The sequence below is a fragment of the Anopheles bellator genome, chromosome 2 (genome assembly GCF_943735745.2).
Source record: "Anopheles bellator chromosome 2, idAnoBellAS_SP24_06.2, whole genome shotgun sequence".
NCBI lineage: Eukaryota > Metazoa > Arthropoda > Insecta > Diptera > Culicidae > Anopheles > Anopheles bellator.
The window spans coordinates 13,689,295-13,706,118 of NC_071286.1; the positions used below are offsets into that span (position 1 = coordinate 13,689,295).

The 16,824-nt window shown below is 50.5% G+C and overlaps 5 protein-coding genes across 5 annotated transcripts; 2 read left to right on the forward strand and 3 right to left on the reverse strand.

Moving 5' to 3' along the window:
• The first annotated feature begins 13 nt into the window (after positions 1-13).
• LOC131209844 (transmembrane protein 104 homolog) lies at positions 14-2,079 on the forward strand. Its single transcript, XM_058202988.1, has 2 exons — positions 14-149; positions 209-2,079. The coding sequence occupies exons 1-2, from the start codon at positions 108-110 to the stop codon at positions 1,709-1,711; spliced, it is 1,545 nt and encodes a 514-aa protein (XP_058058971.1). The 5' UTR covers positions 14-107; the 3' UTR covers positions 1,712-2,079.
• A 116-nt stretch (positions 2,080-2,195) lies between these two features.
• Positions 2,196-4,921, reverse strand: LOC131209795 (general transcription and DNA repair factor IIH helicase subunit XPD). Its single transcript, XM_058202936.1, has 6 exons — positions 4,843-4,921; positions 3,965-4,774; positions 3,231-3,894; positions 2,644-3,170; positions 2,441-2,579; positions 2,196-2,369 (listed from the first exon to the last, which is right to left on the reverse strand). The coding sequence occupies exons 1-6, from the start codon at positions 4,845-4,847 to the stop codon at positions 2,232-2,234; spliced, it is 2,283 nt and encodes a 760-aa protein (XP_058058919.1). The 5' UTR covers positions 4,848-4,921; the 3' UTR covers positions 2,196-2,231.
• A 258-nt stretch (positions 4,922-5,179) lies between these two features.
• Positions 5,180-6,650, reverse strand: LOC131210467 (cleavage stimulation factor subunit 1). The gene is made up of 2 exons (XM_058203726.1): positions 6,473-6,650; positions 5,180-6,413 (listed from the first exon to the last, which is right to left on the reverse strand). The coding sequence occupies exons 1-2, from the start codon at positions 6,544-6,546 to the stop codon at positions 5,207-5,209; spliced, it is 1,281 nt and encodes a 426-aa protein (XP_058059709.1). The 5' UTR covers positions 6,547-6,650; the 3' UTR covers positions 5,180-5,206.
• A 357-nt stretch (positions 6,651-7,007) lies between these two features.
• Positions 7,008-7,486, forward strand: LOC131210867 (uncharacterized). Its single transcript, XM_058204176.1, has one exon. The coding sequence runs from the start codon at positions 7,059-7,061 to the stop codon at positions 7,374-7,376; it is 318 nt and encodes a 105-aa protein (XP_058060159.1). The 5' UTR covers positions 7,008-7,058; the 3' UTR covers positions 7,377-7,486.
• A 402-nt stretch (positions 7,487-7,888) lies between these two features.
• On the reverse strand, positions 7,889-9,575 carry LOC131209455 (beta-1,3-galactosyltransferase brn). Its single transcript, XM_058202532.1, has 2 exons — positions 8,197-9,575; positions 7,889-8,132 (listed from the first exon to the last, which is right to left on the reverse strand). Exons 1-2 carry the CDS (start codon positions 9,180-9,182, stop codon positions 7,937-7,939), a joined length of 1,182 nt encoding a protein of 393 aa, XP_058058515.1. The 5' UTR covers positions 9,183-9,575; the 3' UTR covers positions 7,889-7,936.
• Between the last annotated feature and the right edge of the window lie 7,249 nt (positions 9,576-16,824).

Genomic DNA, 16,824 nt, shown 5'->3' on the forward strand with positions numbered 1-16,824 from the left:
TCGTCAACTATATGCGGGTTAACTAGAAAACCCGCCCCTCGAGTTAGGGCCATCAGTTCGTTCCTAGAGGGTAGAATCGAAAGGGCGCCACCTACAACCCGTCCGCAATGCCTGCGAGAGGCGCACAGGCGGAGGAGTATCCCTCGTGGGTAAGTTAGTGCCTGTGAATACTCCCAACAGCGGTTGACCACGCTCGCTTGTTCTCCAGGTTGGGTTTGTGTTCATTTTCAACCTTATCGTCGGTACGGGAGCTCTGGCACTTCCGTCAGCCTTCAGCCGCGCAGGATGGATGCTTGGGGCGCTCGCAATCGCGGTGCTCGCCTTCGTGAGCTACGTTACGGTCACATTTGTGATTGAAACAATGGCCTGTGCCAATGCTGTCCAAAACTGGCGGCGGCTACAGTGCATCAAGCGCGATCGGGTCGTGGAGCACGACGAGGACAGCAACGTGGAAACGATCGTCGAACCGGCACCGTCCGAAATCAGTTCAGATGAAGGAAACCCGTCGGAGCAGCAACAATTGATGACCCACGATGCGAACATCGAACAGACGCCCCTTAACATTATGTACTGCCGCCAGACGTACTACAGCCTCTCGAGCAAAATCGAGCTCGGCGAAATGGCCAACATGTTTTTTGGGCGTACCGGTCGCTTCCTGTTCTACCTCTGCCTCGCCGTGTACCTTTACGGTGACCTGAGCATCTATACGGCAGCCGTCGCCAAAAGCTTGCGCGACGTAATGTGTGCCCATAACCAACCCGCGAATGCGACCGACGCGGACGATCGGTCGGAGCTCTGTTGGCAGGGCGGTTTACTGACGCGGCTAGACGTGTACCGGTTGTGTGAGGTTGGATTCGCGGCCCTCCTCGGTCCATTTGCCCTTTTCAACGTACAGAAAACCAAATACCTCCAGCTGCTGACCGTGCTGTTCCGCTGGTTGGCGTTCAGCGTCATGATCAGCATCGCCGTGCATCGTTTACTGGCACCGGTTGACGATGCGATCCCGATTGTGCCGAAACGAGCCGACATTACTGCCCTGCCGTACCTGATCGGGACGTGCATTTACTCGTTCATGTGTCACCATTCGCTACCCAGCCTTCTCACACCGATCGCCAACAAGAGCAACCTGAAGGTGCTGGTGTCACTGGACTACGCCCTTATTGGGGTGTTTTACCTCCTGCTCGCCCTCACGGGAGTGTTCGCTTTCGGCGATATTAAGGACCTCTACACGCTGAATTTCATACCGAGTGCCGACCAAACCAACGGGTTGCTGAAGACGATCGAGTACTTCCTGGCGCTGTTTCCCGTCTTGACGCTCTCTGCCAGCTTTCCGATCATAGCCATAACACTGCGCGACAATCTACAGACACTGTTTTACGATTCTACCCAGGTTGACCTCGAGCCGTACATGGTATGCTGCCATCGGACATTTTTCGCGATGCTCGCTATCCTACCACCGGTGATGGTGTGCTTCTTTACCGAAAGTGTTAGCAACCTCGTCGGATTTACGGGATGTTACGCCGGGACCGGCATTCAGTACCTCATCCCGTTGGCACTCGTCTGGTCGGCGCGCCGTCGCTGCGACAACATGATCGGTCGGGGGATCGTGAACCAGTTCCGGAGCCCGTTCAAGGGCAATCTTTGGTTGGCGCTCGTGTTCGGGTGGACCGTCGCCTGTCTGGTGCTAGTGACACTCGATCTCGTTCTGTAAATTCTGATCCTCGGTCGCATGCTACCCTCCGACAAAGTAAAACACGAGACTGAACCGGCGTGTGAAACGATCTCTCGTCGTGATTTCTTTAGAGTATCTTCCATTAGCCGTGACCGATGCAGAACGCCGACTGAAATGCGCACAAACACTACGAACACAATGGTGCTTGGCGATGGCTAAACCGGATTTTATTTAGTAATGGCAAAAGAAGGCCACATTCCCATATCTTTTTAGTACAGCATACGAAGACACCCTTTCGAGCAAGTGGCAACAATTCTACAGATGGTGAAATTGTGGCATTAGGAAAGTGAGAAGAGGATAGTGAATGAAGTCCAAAATATGAAAGCCTATTTAATTATGATTGTTGAAAAGAACCAATAGTGAAATATATGTATACAAATGGTGGTTAATAGTAATTCAAAGTTGAACTTTTGTTTTGCTCCGTACTCCATGCATTTATTCAGTCTATCCTATAGACCTACCATAGAATTACAAAATGATGAACCGTCCCCCACAAGCTCTACTTTTTGCCTTGGGCCTGCTTCTCCAGCTTCTCGCGCTCCATGCCTTGTAGCTGCTCCAGGGTGAGCAACGAAACACCCAGCTGATCCTCGCGAGTGAATGGTTGCGCCATTTGCCGTAACCAACGTTTGGCGAGCTGTAAGAACGAAACGTGTGAAAAACGAAAAGTAACTCTCAAAAACCATTCAAAATCGTGCAGAGTCTGACCTGCATAGATTCCTCCGTGCTCAGATTGCTATGATTGTCGGTGAGATGTTCCTGTATCCATTTGGGTAGCTTGCCACGCTTATCTTGCCGTGAAAAACGCTTATCGGCGAAAATCATAATACCGTAGTCGGTTTTGCCACTGAAAAGAATGCGGAAAGTTAGTCGATTCCTTCAAAGAACCCTCTTCTCCACTCCCCACTGACCGAATGGCACGACCGACACACTGTGCTGCATGGCGCAGTGCGTCGAAGGTGAGAAAGTCGTTCTCGCGGATCTGGAACTGATCGCGCAGATAACTGAGGCGCGCCTTAAGGATGCGTGACTGCGTGTACACGTACGGAATGCCAAACATCAGCACGGCCCGTCCAAGATGGTGGTCAAAATCGACACCTTCGGACACTTTGCCACGAGCGACCGCAAGGAGCACCGCTCCGCGACCACACTCGCACGCCTTCACGTAGTTCATCAGAGCGTACGATGTTTCGGCGTTGTCTTGTGTCTCGATGAACAGAAGTTTGTAGCGTAGGAGCGTATCGATGATGCCCTGGTCGTACCAGGACGCAACGACCGACTCAAGATAGAGATACGAAGTGAAGAAGCAAACGATACCGTCCGGAACCGTTTTGGCAGTTTCCACCAAGAGCTGACCATAGTTGCGTGTCACGGCCGTATCTTCACGCGTTTCGAATCGCGATGAAATGGCAACCTGATCGTTGCCACGGGCTACAATCTAAGAAGCGCGGGAAATGTTAAAAACCGAACAAGGATCGAACCCCCGACCGATACGTACCATCGGTAGCAGACAGGGTCGGGCCAGTGTCATCGTGAACGAACTCATCACCACCGGCTCAAAGTCCAGTATCTTCGGATACATATCCATCGGCGACAGCGTTCCGGACGTGATGACAACACTCTGGAAGCGTTGAAAGATTGGTTTCATCGCGATCGACGAATCCAGGCAGCTAAAGTGCAGAATCGGATTCGGCACGGTCGGCGTTTTATCGTCGAAGGGTTCAATGATGATCGTGAAACCCTTCGTGTATGTTGACACGAGTGTCGCGAACGATGTAATCACCGACAGTGGCCCATACTCGCTCAGATCGGTAATCTCGAGTGTGCGGAGCAGCGACTGCAACCGATCGGCACAGAAGCGCAGTGGTTTGCGTTCGATGCAAACCTGACGCTGTACGTCACGCAAAAAGCCGGCCGGACTCTCCTGCACCACGTGCTGCACACGCAACCGTGACTTGATGTACTCGATGAAGCGCTTTAGGAAGCTAAGGAAATGGTCCGCATTGCGGATGTTCCCCGGCACCACTTCACGCAGGATTTCGTTCGGTAGCACCGGGTTTGCCAGTACCATGTCGGTTTCGCGAGAGAACGAAGCATCCTTGAGTCCCTGCACCAATCGGAAGTACTCTTCGTTTAGTCGCCGCTTATCATCCTCTTTCAATCTGAAAGCACGAAGCAACGAAGCGAAAAATTTATCCTTCTCCATAAGCAATGAACACACAGATTACTCACTTCGAAATCTGGCGCTCCAGGTCGTGGATCCCGGTGGTGCTCCGCTCGATTAGCCGTTTGTTGATTTTGACGCTCATCGAATCCACGCACACATTATCGATGTTGTGTGCCTCATCGCACACGACGACCGATTCCCGAGTCAGTTCCTTGGACACCACTTCGGCCACCTTCGGGTCAAGTAGATAGTAGTAGCTGTACACGACGACGTGTGCCTGGTTGATGGCAAATCGAGACAAAAAGTACGGACACCAGTTTCGTTCCCGGCCAAACTCCTTCAGATCGTCGATCGAGTAAACTCCTGGCGGCAGCAGACTTTCTTTGCCTTCCGCCTCAAACCCTTCATAGTACTGGCAGACCGGTGCCGTTTGGTCATGGGTCGCGCGTTCCCGCACGTAACTTGCCGTCATGCCGTAGCACCGTGCATCGACAATCTTGCCCTCCCGCTCGCGGCTCACTTCCGGGTGGATGCACATGTTCTTACGCGAACTCAGCACCAGCCCGGTGATGTTGGGCATTTCGCCGGTCTGCTTTTCGTAGTAGTTCATCAGATGCTTCAACTCGGCAATAACCTTCTCGATCTCGGGCACGGTACGCGAGCAGTAGATCAGCTTACGTACGATATGGGGGTTCTCCATGATGTAGGCCACAATTAGCGACAGCAGGGTGGTCGTTTTGCCCGTCCCCGAAGGCATCTCCAGCAAGCAGTGTCCCTTTGCATCGAACGTACGCTTCAACTCGAGCATGTAAGCGTACTGCTCCGGGTAGATGTACTCGTACGGGAAGTACACCAACAAACCGTCGACACTTATTCTAAACAATTTGCGGATTTCAGCAAGGTGAAGCTCACCCCTTTTAGGGTCGATTCAAGAGCAACTTACCTCATTTTTTTGGATTTAATTCATACACGCAATGAAGACAAATTCACATCCGATGAGAGGCCGAATGTTTTTGTTTACGATAAGCCGGGAAACAGCTGTCAAAATGTAATGCTTGCGCCCGTCGCTGCCTAGAGATGCTCAGCCGCGCTTGATACATACTAGAGATGGACATAGCTTGAAATTATTTCACAAAATGAAAATTAAAAAGTTCGCAAATCAGACAAAATCGTGTGTTATCTTTCTCAAACTGTACAATAAATGATTTTTATAATCCCTAGAATACGAAAGTTTTTTATTTGAAACAGTCATTACACAATTTCACAAACATATGGTAGAATTCGAATAGCCAAAGTGTAGTTAAGATCTAGTGGTTATTAGTTCTTCGCACCCAGAAACGTGCCCGGTAGTCATCGGAGCAGGTGAGGAACGCGGAATGCGTTGGCGAGTGGACGATGTGCCGAACCGCCCCATTGTGTCCCAACGACATCAAATGACAACGGGCGGCATTCCGGGAGTTCCAGGCGCATAGCGAAGTCGTTACTTCGTCGGGAAACAGCACATAGTCCTCGGTGTGATTGAAGATGGCCTGCGTCTGATGCTCCTGCTTTCCCGTAGTTCCGGCACCAGTGTACGCAATCAGGCACCGGCTGGTGCTCAGTTCCCACAGCTTTACCAAAGAGTCTTGCCCCGACGACAGCAAATACTTGCCATTGCGGGTGAAGTGGAGCGAGCAAATTTCCGCTCCATCGTGTGCCTGGGCGAAGGTGTTGACACAGCGACCACTTACACCATCCCAGAGCTTGATCGAACCGTCTATGCTGCCGGTGGCGAGCACCTTCCCCGTACCCGCGTACCGCACGCACGTGATCGAACCCTTGTGCTGGTGCGACGGAATGGCACCGACGAAGCACTGCGCCGTGTGGATGTCATAAATGCGTAGCACGTTGCTATCGGTGCCGACGGCCATATAGTCACCGGTTGGATGAAACGTTAAGCAGCGCACCGAAACACAATCGCCCAGCACCTTGTGTGCCTTCTTGATCGATGGTTTCGAAATGTCGAAAAGTTTCACGGTACAGTCCCTCGATCCGGACGCCAGCATTCTTCCTTTTGGATGGAACTCCAGATAGGACACCTCGTCCGTATGATCGTACAGTGTGCGGATTACAGGATGCGCGTGCTGCTCTCGGCCCGGGTCAGCGTCTTCTGGGGCCGATTTGGCCAGCATCCGGTCAACGTCCAGTATCTTTATACTCGCGTCAACACTGCCCGTTGCCACCAGCTGCCCATCGGCACTGAAGCACCCAGCACGGCAAGCGAGCTTATGGGATGTAACGTACGCCGTTTCGTAGGAAGCAGGCTCCGGTGCCAGTGTTGAGCCCTCGGTTTCAAACTCCAGGTCCAACCCGCACGGCAGGTCGTCGAACAGATTGCTCTGCTTCGATTGCTCGATCTGAGTCGCTTGCTTGAAAATGTTCATCAACCGATCACTCGGTGGACACGGTGGATCAGCTCGGACCACCTTCGTCAATTCCATCGCAACACCATGATGACCATCGTAGAAGAGTTGGCTAAGGCGAAAGAGCAAAATGAGAGAACGGCAACAAACGTTGAAACTCGAAGCACCTACCTGATCATCAGCCGGTACAGTTGGTCTCTGTATTTGAGAAGATGTTTGTCTTCAACCGTCTGTTCGTCCTTCATCCTTGGCCTTTGTGGTTGACTTTGAAGCACTATAATCAAATGCGAATGCCTGCAATTAGGCGTCTGGGTTGCACTCAGCCGGAAAAGCTACAAAACGGTGCAGAAACGAAATGTTTTGCTCTAGTCCCGCGGTCGGCAAGTAAACAAAGCAAACTTGGCCGGCTTGGATGCGCTGTCAAGGACTCCGACACTCCGACAGGGCACTTTTCACATACTATCTTGAATTCTTTTAAAAAACCATAAATATTTGGCATATTTAGCATATTTCATTTTACATTTATTCATATTAAAGACATTTTCGAAACATCGATTGAAACAAATTGGGAAATTCAACGATGGTCAAACTGTTAATTAAAAAATACCAACAATGCGTGAACATAGCCCCGCAACGAGCGGGACCAACGGCCAGACCGTTTGTTTACGCTCTTCTGCGACAGTTTTTTGCACGTTGTGAAGAAATAAATAAGAAATTCGTATCACCGTTCGGTTATCAGCAACATCCCAGGAAGAAGATGTCGGAAACAGCCGCCCGTCTGCAGAACCACAACGAAGAGATGGTCAAGTGCCTCAATACCTTACGCCAACAGCGGAAAGCACTCGAGGAGCGAATAGCGACGCAAGAGAAACAGAAAGCCCACCTTCGGAAGGACATCGATAAGCTACAACGAGCGTTGGGAGAAGTGGAGGGTTCGATAGCAGATGATACGCGCAAGCTGAACGAGTGCTCGAAACGGCTCACGGAAACGGAAGCCGGGTACCAGAAAGTGGTAGACACGTTGCAACTGTTGCTGCTGTCCGCGAAGGAGAAAGGCAAACTTCCCGAAGACTGAATGGTGCGCAGTTTGGTGTTTAGATTTAATTTTATTATTTTCCACTGCATACTATCACATTTCGGTATAGGAAAGATAAATACGAGCAAAAAACACTGCCTCGAGTAAAACCCAACCCAACTACCTTAGTATGTTTTCATAAGTTCTAATAAATTGAAAAACGACGATTTTCGTTGCACTACCTGAATATAGCTATCACGGGGGGCCGGAACGAGCTAGAAAAATGAACGCTTCTACTGATCTAGTTTCGAGTACACGACCAATTTCAATCCCTACAGACATCGCTCCAAGAATCACTACGCTACATTCTCTCCACCCGTCGCCGACTTGTGAAAGTGGGGGCAACCGCGAAAACCGGGGGCCACCCGCCGCTGCTCTTTGGACCCGCTTTTTTCATAAGGTGGGAAAAAACGTCATAAACCACTAACTAACAAACTCGGAATCTCGCTGGTAACGGTTTCTTCCCTCCTTCTTCGTTCTTTCTCTTACTAGTTGAAAAATCTCTTCTCGCACTTCAAATCCAACGCTCGGGGCACAATTACGTTCGATGTCGGTTGTTTCTACGCGTATCCGGCAGCTCGCACCTCGTTCCACACTTTGGTCAACTCAGTCAAGTCGTCGTAGCCGTGCGTTGCCAGCACGTACTTGTAGCTCTGTGGCCCCAGATATGGAGCCTTATGGAAGTAGAATTCCTCCGAATGGAGCGGCTCAATTCCCGCCTTCATGGCAACAATTCCTAGAAAGATATCATCGAACCTGTCCCAACCCGTTCCTGTTAGTTGACTTGCTCCAACTCGAAAACTCAGCGCTCCGAACTCACCGAAAATGTTTCGTGTACATGCTGACGTAGTACATCTCGAAGAGGGCTTCGTGAGAGAGTAAAAATGCACCGGCCGTTACGTACGTTGGCCACATATCCCACGGGTACTCGTCAAGCGAAACGTACCACTTGCTGCTCCGGTGGCGGTGCGGTGCCGAACGGAACACGAACCCCGAGAACAGCTTCACGTTGGGTGGCAGCTCCATCTCCGCCATGAGCTGCCTCTTGGTGCGATCTTTTGGCCGGTGCTCTGCTTCCACGTTTGCGCTGCTGTTGTCCGTCGTGTGAGCTAACCGTCGCGCCAGCTTTCGCAGTGCTTCGTCGGTCTCCTCCAGATACTCAGGATAGTTAACCGGGTTCCGAACGTACCTTAGAAGATTTTTAGCCGACACGTAGAAGTCGTCGTCAGCAAACATGTAAAACTTTGCCCTCGGACAGTAGGTGACCGCCCACCGAAAGCCCATCATCGTTTTGATCGTATTGTTGAAGTACTCGTCGACGAAATCGGCCTGAATGATGTCTCGGTACGTGCTGTACTCGAGATCGACCAGCGACTGTAGACGCCGGTTCGGCTCGATCCGCGGTCGACCCAGCACAAACACGGTCCTTATCTTCACATCCGAGAATCGCCGCTCGTAGCCCCATGTCTTGCGTATGGCCACCCGGCGATCAAAGTGCTCGATGGCGGACTTTACGATAAATACGAGCCGCGGAGCCATCAGCCGGTCGTCCTCCTTGCACTTGTGCTCACAGTCCGTGATGTAGGTGTAGTTGTAGCGATTGATCGGGTGTCGGGCTGGTTGCTGACCATGGCGCAATTGATACACATCCGACAGGATGTCACCGTTCAGCGGGTAGTCGAACGTTGCCTCGAAGTCCTTTTCGAAGAAGTGTGTGAAGGCACCGAAGAAGTACAGCATATACAGACTGCCGACAGTGGCCAGGACATACTTGAGCTTGAATTTCACACAAATCCTCGGAAGCATCGTAGGGCACACACGCGCACACACGCAGTCGTTGTACGTTTCCTTCTGCTTTCGTTGCTAAATCGAATCCGGGTGGGGTGCGCGGATCGCGGTCACATGCTGGCTGGGCACGCTTACATAATTGTTGCCGGGACGCAATGCCAAATCTAATTAATTAATGAGCTTCCCACGCACTGCTGCTACGTCGGCGACCGTGGGCTAATTAGATTGACACCAATGTTTGGAGTTATGAAACAATTTCCACCATTCACGATCACCAACGACTGCATGAAACGATCGGTGCTCCTGCAAGATCACTTAAAGAGTACGTTATTTGAAAGTACAGAAACAGTTCCCTCACAAGCAAGAGCCAGACAAATGATCCTCTTCACCCGAGCAGCGATGTCTGGGCCCGTTTTCGTCCGAGCGCGGTGCGGGTCAACAAGTAAACAATTCCCGGCCAACACGCTGCCGCACGCATACTGATGCGAATCGCGATAATGGGGTTTTAGAACACAACACGACGAGCTGTCAACATTGCGATGCAGCAGTTTGCGCAAGATAACGGTGCTGGTTTATTCGTTAGTTGTTCTTCGATTTATCAAACAATCGTTAGTTTGGTGAAGTAAAATGTTTACTGTTTTCTACTTAATTTCATTCTCTCCGAAATGTTTCAAAGCGAACCTATATCTCTATACAGAAAGTCGAATGAAATGCGGTTTAGTACAACCTGCTGCAACTGAACCCGTGAACCACACAGTTGTAGACGCGTGGCAACGACACACAACGTTGACGTTCGGGCGCTAATGGCAGCTTTATTCCGACAAATTCGTTCGCGTTGCGAAGCAAAAAGGTAAACGCAGAAAACCAGTGCGCGAAAGTGCCCGTGTGACGCTGTGATCGGTGTTTTGTGCAACAATAGTTATAGCTCCCCAATGCACGCTTGGGCCCGCAATCGGTAATCCATTTCGTGGTCACACAGGAACAGTGTGACCCCCGATTCCTGAGAATGCTATCGCCGTGACGGTGATCGTGGTTTCGATCGTGTAGCAAAACGAAGGCATCGCGCGATCCATTGGAGGTGTACGGGAGATTCGAAAAGAAAGAAGAGCAGCTACGAAGAGTGCCTTCCTGCCTCTTTTACATCCAATTCCAAGGACAACGTTGCTCCGGGGCTTTCGTATTAATCGGATCATCCCGATGCTACCACGGCCTGAGGCGCAGCATCAGCAAACCTGTCGTCCATTGGAGGCCGCGGTTCATCGACCTGCTGCTGCCGTGGTGTTGAGGCCCCGTGTACACCCTACAGTGCGGCTCGTTTGCGATCGTGGTGTGGGGAGCACAAAGTGCAACTAGCCCTGTATGCGTGTGTGAAGACGGACTTTGCCTTTCTCCCGGTTCCCCGGACGTGCGATTCACGTGTGCCATACGGCCAGTTTCAGACGCCTCCGCTCTTAGTAATCCCGCGGAATAGAACAACCTCTAGCTGTCGCCCCGAAGGATGTTTTGACAGTTTGCGCGGGCCGCCCGTGAATTTGTTTCGGAATTTGGAACGAGCTTCCACGGGGCTCTACGCAATGCCCTTGATGGCACACGGATCGAGATCTGATGAGTTTACTGTTTTCTTTCTCTCTCTTCGTTGCCAGTTCCAGGCACATCAGTAGATCAGCATGAATCTAGAGGCAAAACGAAAAGAAGCAACCTAACAACGCGCGCGCCAATACTATTGGCACAGCAGAGCGTTTTGTAGTTGGCGGCGACAGTGATGGAGTGCGTGCGTGCTGAGTGTATGTGTGTGCGTCCTTGCAGCGCGTGAAGTGAGTGAGGAGTTTTCGAGTGAAGAAATTCGGAAGAAATTAGCCGTGAGGCGCCGTGCCCTGGGCCTGTGTGTGTCGCGACGCGACACGAAACAAAAGGAGAAGATGAAATAAAAGGAAAGAAAAAACAAACCCACCCGTGTCCCCTTTACCACCCCCTGGCAGCAGCAGCAGCAGCAGTGTTTGAGGGTCTCTTTCTCTCTCTCCTGTTACTGTTTCTCTCTCCGCAATTCTTAGCATTCTCCCTGACCTCGTTCAATCAGTGGCCAAAGACGGGAAAGGAGCGAGGTGGTAACACGGGGATAAGAAGTGAAAGGTGGCCATACACGGGAAAGAGCAGCGAAACAGGAGAAGTGCGCGTGTGAGCTTTGCGTATGTCCGCCGTGACACCAAAGCGCGTTTTCGTTGTGTTGTGTTTGTTGCCATTGTTGCCGTACGGTGCGCGGCCGCGTGTGAGTGAACAACGCACGTAACAACACACCCCAGAGTCACCGCATTGCTGCTTCCGCAGCGCCTACTACGGCCTTAATTGCCGCTGCCTTCGTTTCGGATGTTCCGTTCGAAGTGCGCCTAATCGCAGTAGCCTTCTCTGCGGCAAAGAAGCGAACAAAGTCATCCTCAAACAACGAAACGGCGTAATCCTGAGGGGTCGGTGTTTTGGGGCCAACGGCCACAGGCCTCAGACCGTCCGCCCACTATCGGATTAATCGAGATTCACACGGAATACGAACAGAACGCGAGAGCGTTGATTTGTGGCAAGGACCCACCACCCGCAGGACGCCAGTCGGAACAAAGAAGAGAGAATTTGACTCTCTTTTCACCAAAAGCAGAACGAGCGGAACTCAAAGTCAGCGACCAAACCGGAAGTCGCTTGCTTCTGCATTCTTTGCTGCTTCGGTGCGTAGCAGTACCTTCGCAGCATAAGCTCTCACGCTTACCGTGCCACCATGGACACGGGAGATAGAGGTAAGTTCTGGGACATAGAACCGCGACAAAAGAGCGCCAACCGGTTTGGGTCCACTCTCCCTAGCGCGGAAGTAAACTTTCTCTGGATTTTTAGCAAAGCTACTCCGCACACAAGTTTCAGTGGTTTGCTTCTAATTAAGGGCTTTGGTTGGAACAAGCTACTTGTCCGTGGTTAATTGCCACCACCACGCAGTGCCATCAAACCTCGCGGGGCATAAAAACTAAACCCAAACCACCGTATATCTTTAATGGCGAAACAAGTTCAACCGGCTGAGTAACGCACCAAAGGTTAGGCCGTCCCGTGGATGACAATATCTCACCGGTTACCGGGTTGTAACTGGTCCCCCCTTGGATGACATACTTTTTGTATCCATGTCTGATAACACACGAGAAAAAGCGCACAATGATCCACCTCCCTTGGCTTGGCTCCGTGACCCAATTGGGCCTTTCAGTGGCCAAGGTCCTCCCCGTGTAAACATTTCGCTAATGAAGCATCGTACCTTTTTTATCGAAAGCGGATGATATCGGCAAGAAAGCAGTCCCGGAAGTCGGTCGTAAAACTCACAATGGCCAAACTGCTTTTCCTGGAGCACACGGGGTGGTCTTTCCGTGAGCTACTGACGCAAATTGCATTACCGTTTTGTTGCTTGCGCTGCCAGAGGATGGCCTCATTTTCGCGCACTGGAAAAAGAGCACATCCTTGACCCATTTGGTGTGACGAAGGCGGATTTCCCAGCTTCCCAGATGTTGAAAGTGAAGCTTCCGTGGAGAAGCGATGTCGTCAGCCACGAGTCTGGGAATCGATGGGTGATTGCAGGATTTTGAGCATCTTTCGTCGGTGACGGTATTCTGTAAAAAAAATGCAGCAGAGAGACACCACGAAGATTCGATCCGCGTGCAGCGCATCCTCCGGTGCCGGTTGCAGTCTTTCTTTTTGGCTTTCGCCCTGCATGAGAACCGTGTCTGTAAACACGCCGTCTTCTTGGTCACGAAGCGAGCAGAGGAAGTGTCTGGCCCAGAGAGAGAGTTCTGTAGACAGAACGAGGGAGAGAGTGCGCCACAAGTGTACCATCTGGTCGTCCTTCGATGCAAGTCATTAAATCGTTGATGGTTCCTTCGTAGCAACTGACGACGAAGGAGCGCGGAACCATGTTGAAGGTTTGAAGGTTGAAGGCCAAAGAGTGTTCCTTTTGACTATTTATCCAGCGAAGGGGTCCAAATGGTGATGAAATCATGGAGAGAAAACTTTGCCAATAAAACATGCATTACAACCTTTGGCCGTGGGAGGCTGCCTTCTGTGTCCTTTCCGACGCGCCATGCCGCGGATTGTGTAAATTCTCTCAATGCCGTTGTGGTGTCGAAAAATTATGCATTCAACGCGCATCTCCTTGCCGCCGTCGAACGGCGGCCGTTTCCGCGTGATGGCTCCAGTCGCTCTGGTGGCTTGCAGTCGGATTATGCAAACTAAAGTCAGTTTTTTACGACTCACACACGGGGCCAGCACAGTAGATTTGTTTGTTTAAATTTCAAGGTCCTATTCGATATTAAAAAGGTTGCCCCTTTTCTGTTGAGTTGGGTCGCCAGATGTGGGTTGGCTTCGTCGGGATCCGTAGCTTTCCAATCCGTGAGCACTTTTTCTTGTTTTTGCTCACACCTCATCGTATAGGATGGGTTGACGGGCTCGATCGGCCGTGTCCCTCGGAAAAAGCCATCGGGACGGATGCGGGGTTCAGAATGGTTCATTACGATCAGAATGACCATTCCGATCGGGATAGAACTGAATCAAATATGCTATGCAATTTTAATTTTGATTTAATTTTGAAAGGTCTATTAATGGACCTTTCGTTGGATGTTTTATATTTTTCTGAATAAAGCGAAAAAGAAAATTCAGACCAAAGGTTTTGTCCTATTTTACCTCCCATCGATCAAAGTGCAAATCAAGATCACACACACCAGAACAGTTGACAGATGATCGACTCGCAAAGACGCATCTTTAATTCGCCGGTTTCTGTGGGCCCTCGTGGACTTTTTGGGGTCTGTAGGCATACGAAGAGACTCAAAAAACATTCACAAACCGGTAGTGCCAACCTTGAAACCGCGTGGATACCACGAGAATCGGCAGAGGAATCAAGCAGTTGCTGATCAACTTCTGCAACAGCAAGAATAAGAAAGATGGAACGCGAGTCTTCTTTCGTTTGCATAAATTTGCACCACTCCGATCGAGCGGCTAGGGAGTTAAAGCGGGGTTTCTTTTTCTTGCCACGCCGTTGTGACGATCCCGACGTGTTTGATCATCGAGCCAGATTTCTTTGATGGGTCTCCGTGTGTTACGTGAAGTAGATCGGGAAGAAAAGGTCGGAATGTATTCGACCGGGGCTAAGGAGGGTAATTTATTCAAAATATTTTACAAAGGTCGAATTTTTGTCGATCACCATTTTCACCTTGGTTTGTCTGATCATCGTTTTCGTCCGAAGGACGATAGTCACCTTCTTTTATGGTTATGTCACAAAGTGGTAATGATTTTTATTTGTAATCTCACTCTTTGGATGACCCATGTACTAGGCCTCACGGCCCCCAACATACGCGATCGTGTCGTCCCCATCTTTCCATTGATGATTATAATCGGGTGCAATAGGGTGCAATTATTTCCAATAAACAGCGTCCATTCGGCTACCATTTTTCGTCCTCCAAACGTGTACCTGACGGCAGAGTGATGTAAAATTTGGACGTAACGCCCCGCGAACGACATAACGTGAACTATGTTGTGCTGGTCAGGAACGCTACGAACAGTAGATGTGTGCGCGGGTGGCCGCGGATGGCCAATGCTGTTGGGAAGGGAATCTACCCACTGCTACTCCACTGACCTCCATCCGGTTGACGATGGGCGCCTCATCGTTACCTTTCGGTGATCCACATTTACAACAACCGTTTTAGTCGTCACCCAAACCGTTTGGCAAACAAGTCAACGTTCGTTCGACGATCCTCCCAACCGTGTGCGGTACATATATACCGCTGGTGGATACAGGCCACACGTCCTTTTTTACGGCTCCTGCTCGAGGAGTGCCGATTATATTTAATGCCCAACCAGCATGGACGCCCCACGGGATGGCGCTGTGCATTCAGCGGCTATAATATAATATTTTCACACCGGTAATGTACTTCGGCGGCCGATGCTCTCGACTCGCCAACACCTTGCTGTGGAAAGCGGAGATCCATCCATCTGTTGTGTCCTTTGGCGCCGTGTGCTACCTTCGCCCGTTCGCTTCGCATTCCTGGCGGTTTTGATGGCCAACCCAAGTGTCGTCACCTTTATTTACTCTCTCTCTTTCTTTCTTTTTCTCTTTCTGGTGGTGGAAAACGCCGAATGGGACACTCCCGGGGACTACCTCACTAAGCGCAACACAAACACACTTCGCTCTTGGCCGCCCCATCTCCCTCAGTTGCAGGTCTATGTCCCAGAGCATAACTAAGTTTTCCACCAGTTTTCGGTGCGCCGTTTTGTGTTTCGATTTTTCGCCCCAACGCGGGCGTCCTTCTCGCTTTTTCTCGCGCAGCGCGAAATGTTTCAATCATCACCGAGCGACCGAGACCTCTCTGTCACTCCCGGTTCGCAGTTCTACATAATTTTGCTCTTTCATCGTATCCTTGCGCGCACATAAAACCGCACTGTGCCATGCAAGCGCGCCAAGTTCAAGGAACCGATTGGAAAGGTCGTTTCCTCTGAGCGGCGAGCTTCGTGGACCGCTTCGCCTAAACGGGGCAAACACAAAATACATAACCGCCCTTCTACTGGCGGTGCTGGCTGTGGTGTTTAGGATTTTTTGGTGGGCTTTCGAGCGTCCGTTGAACGACCGTGCTCGGCAGTGGTCCTTTGGCCACTGCTTCTAATGTTGTGCTTTGCAGTTTCGGGAGGTGCCACGTGTAACGGCTGGAGAAAGCTCCAATGAGCTGAACCTTTTTGGTGTCATCTGACAACTGGAGGAGGTTGTTTAAATTTTTGAAAAGGCTCCGCAGTTGACATTACATCCCCATTTTTGTTCAGGATAATCACAAAACAATTGAATTTATTTGAAGAGAGACGAGATACTGTTTATAGTCACCCTACGCTTGCGAAAAAGCGCACGATTGAGCTTCGTTTATCGTGGAAAATCCCACCTTGGCCAGGGTAGGCTAGGTCATGGCACTCGGCTCATCGCGCACAATTTCTCAACACTTTTTATGTCCCCCGGCGATGGAAGGGTGGTCCCGTTTTTTATTGCTGGATTGGCCGGGCAATGGTGGTGGCCAGTAAAGGACGGTGGTGGTTTGTGAGGATATCCTCATTACGACATACGGCAAATGACCGCCGCCATCACAGCTGACAGCCATTAGTGCGGGGATCTTTCTTTTTCCACTCTTCTCGGTGTCACGTTAAACGTTTAATTTTCTCTCCTTAAAACTTGGCCAAATTGGAAGATTTTGTACAGTTCAATCAATTCAACATTCTGTAATGCAGATTGTGATTTTCATTACAAGGGCCTTGAACTTGATCCTAGTCCACAAAATTCTGTCTTTGCATCTCTTTGCTCGCGAGGTTTGGTTTTTGGCGCGCTCCGGTGATAGGTGTTTGCTGTAGAGCGTACCAATTTATTCACGTGTTCCATTATTTCTTTCTCTTCGCAGGTGAGTGTACGCCGAAACATTCAGGCGGATTGTTTATCCTAGCAAAACATACGATAATGAATATGTAAGTAGATCCCATAATCTCATGCGCTTATGTTGAGTGATGAAGGAGAGGAATACCATATTGAGCAATCGTCCAATATTGAGCAATCGCGACAGGATGCTACGTTACCTGGTAGATGGACTCGTGACCTTTCTTTTCCAATTCCTCCAATACG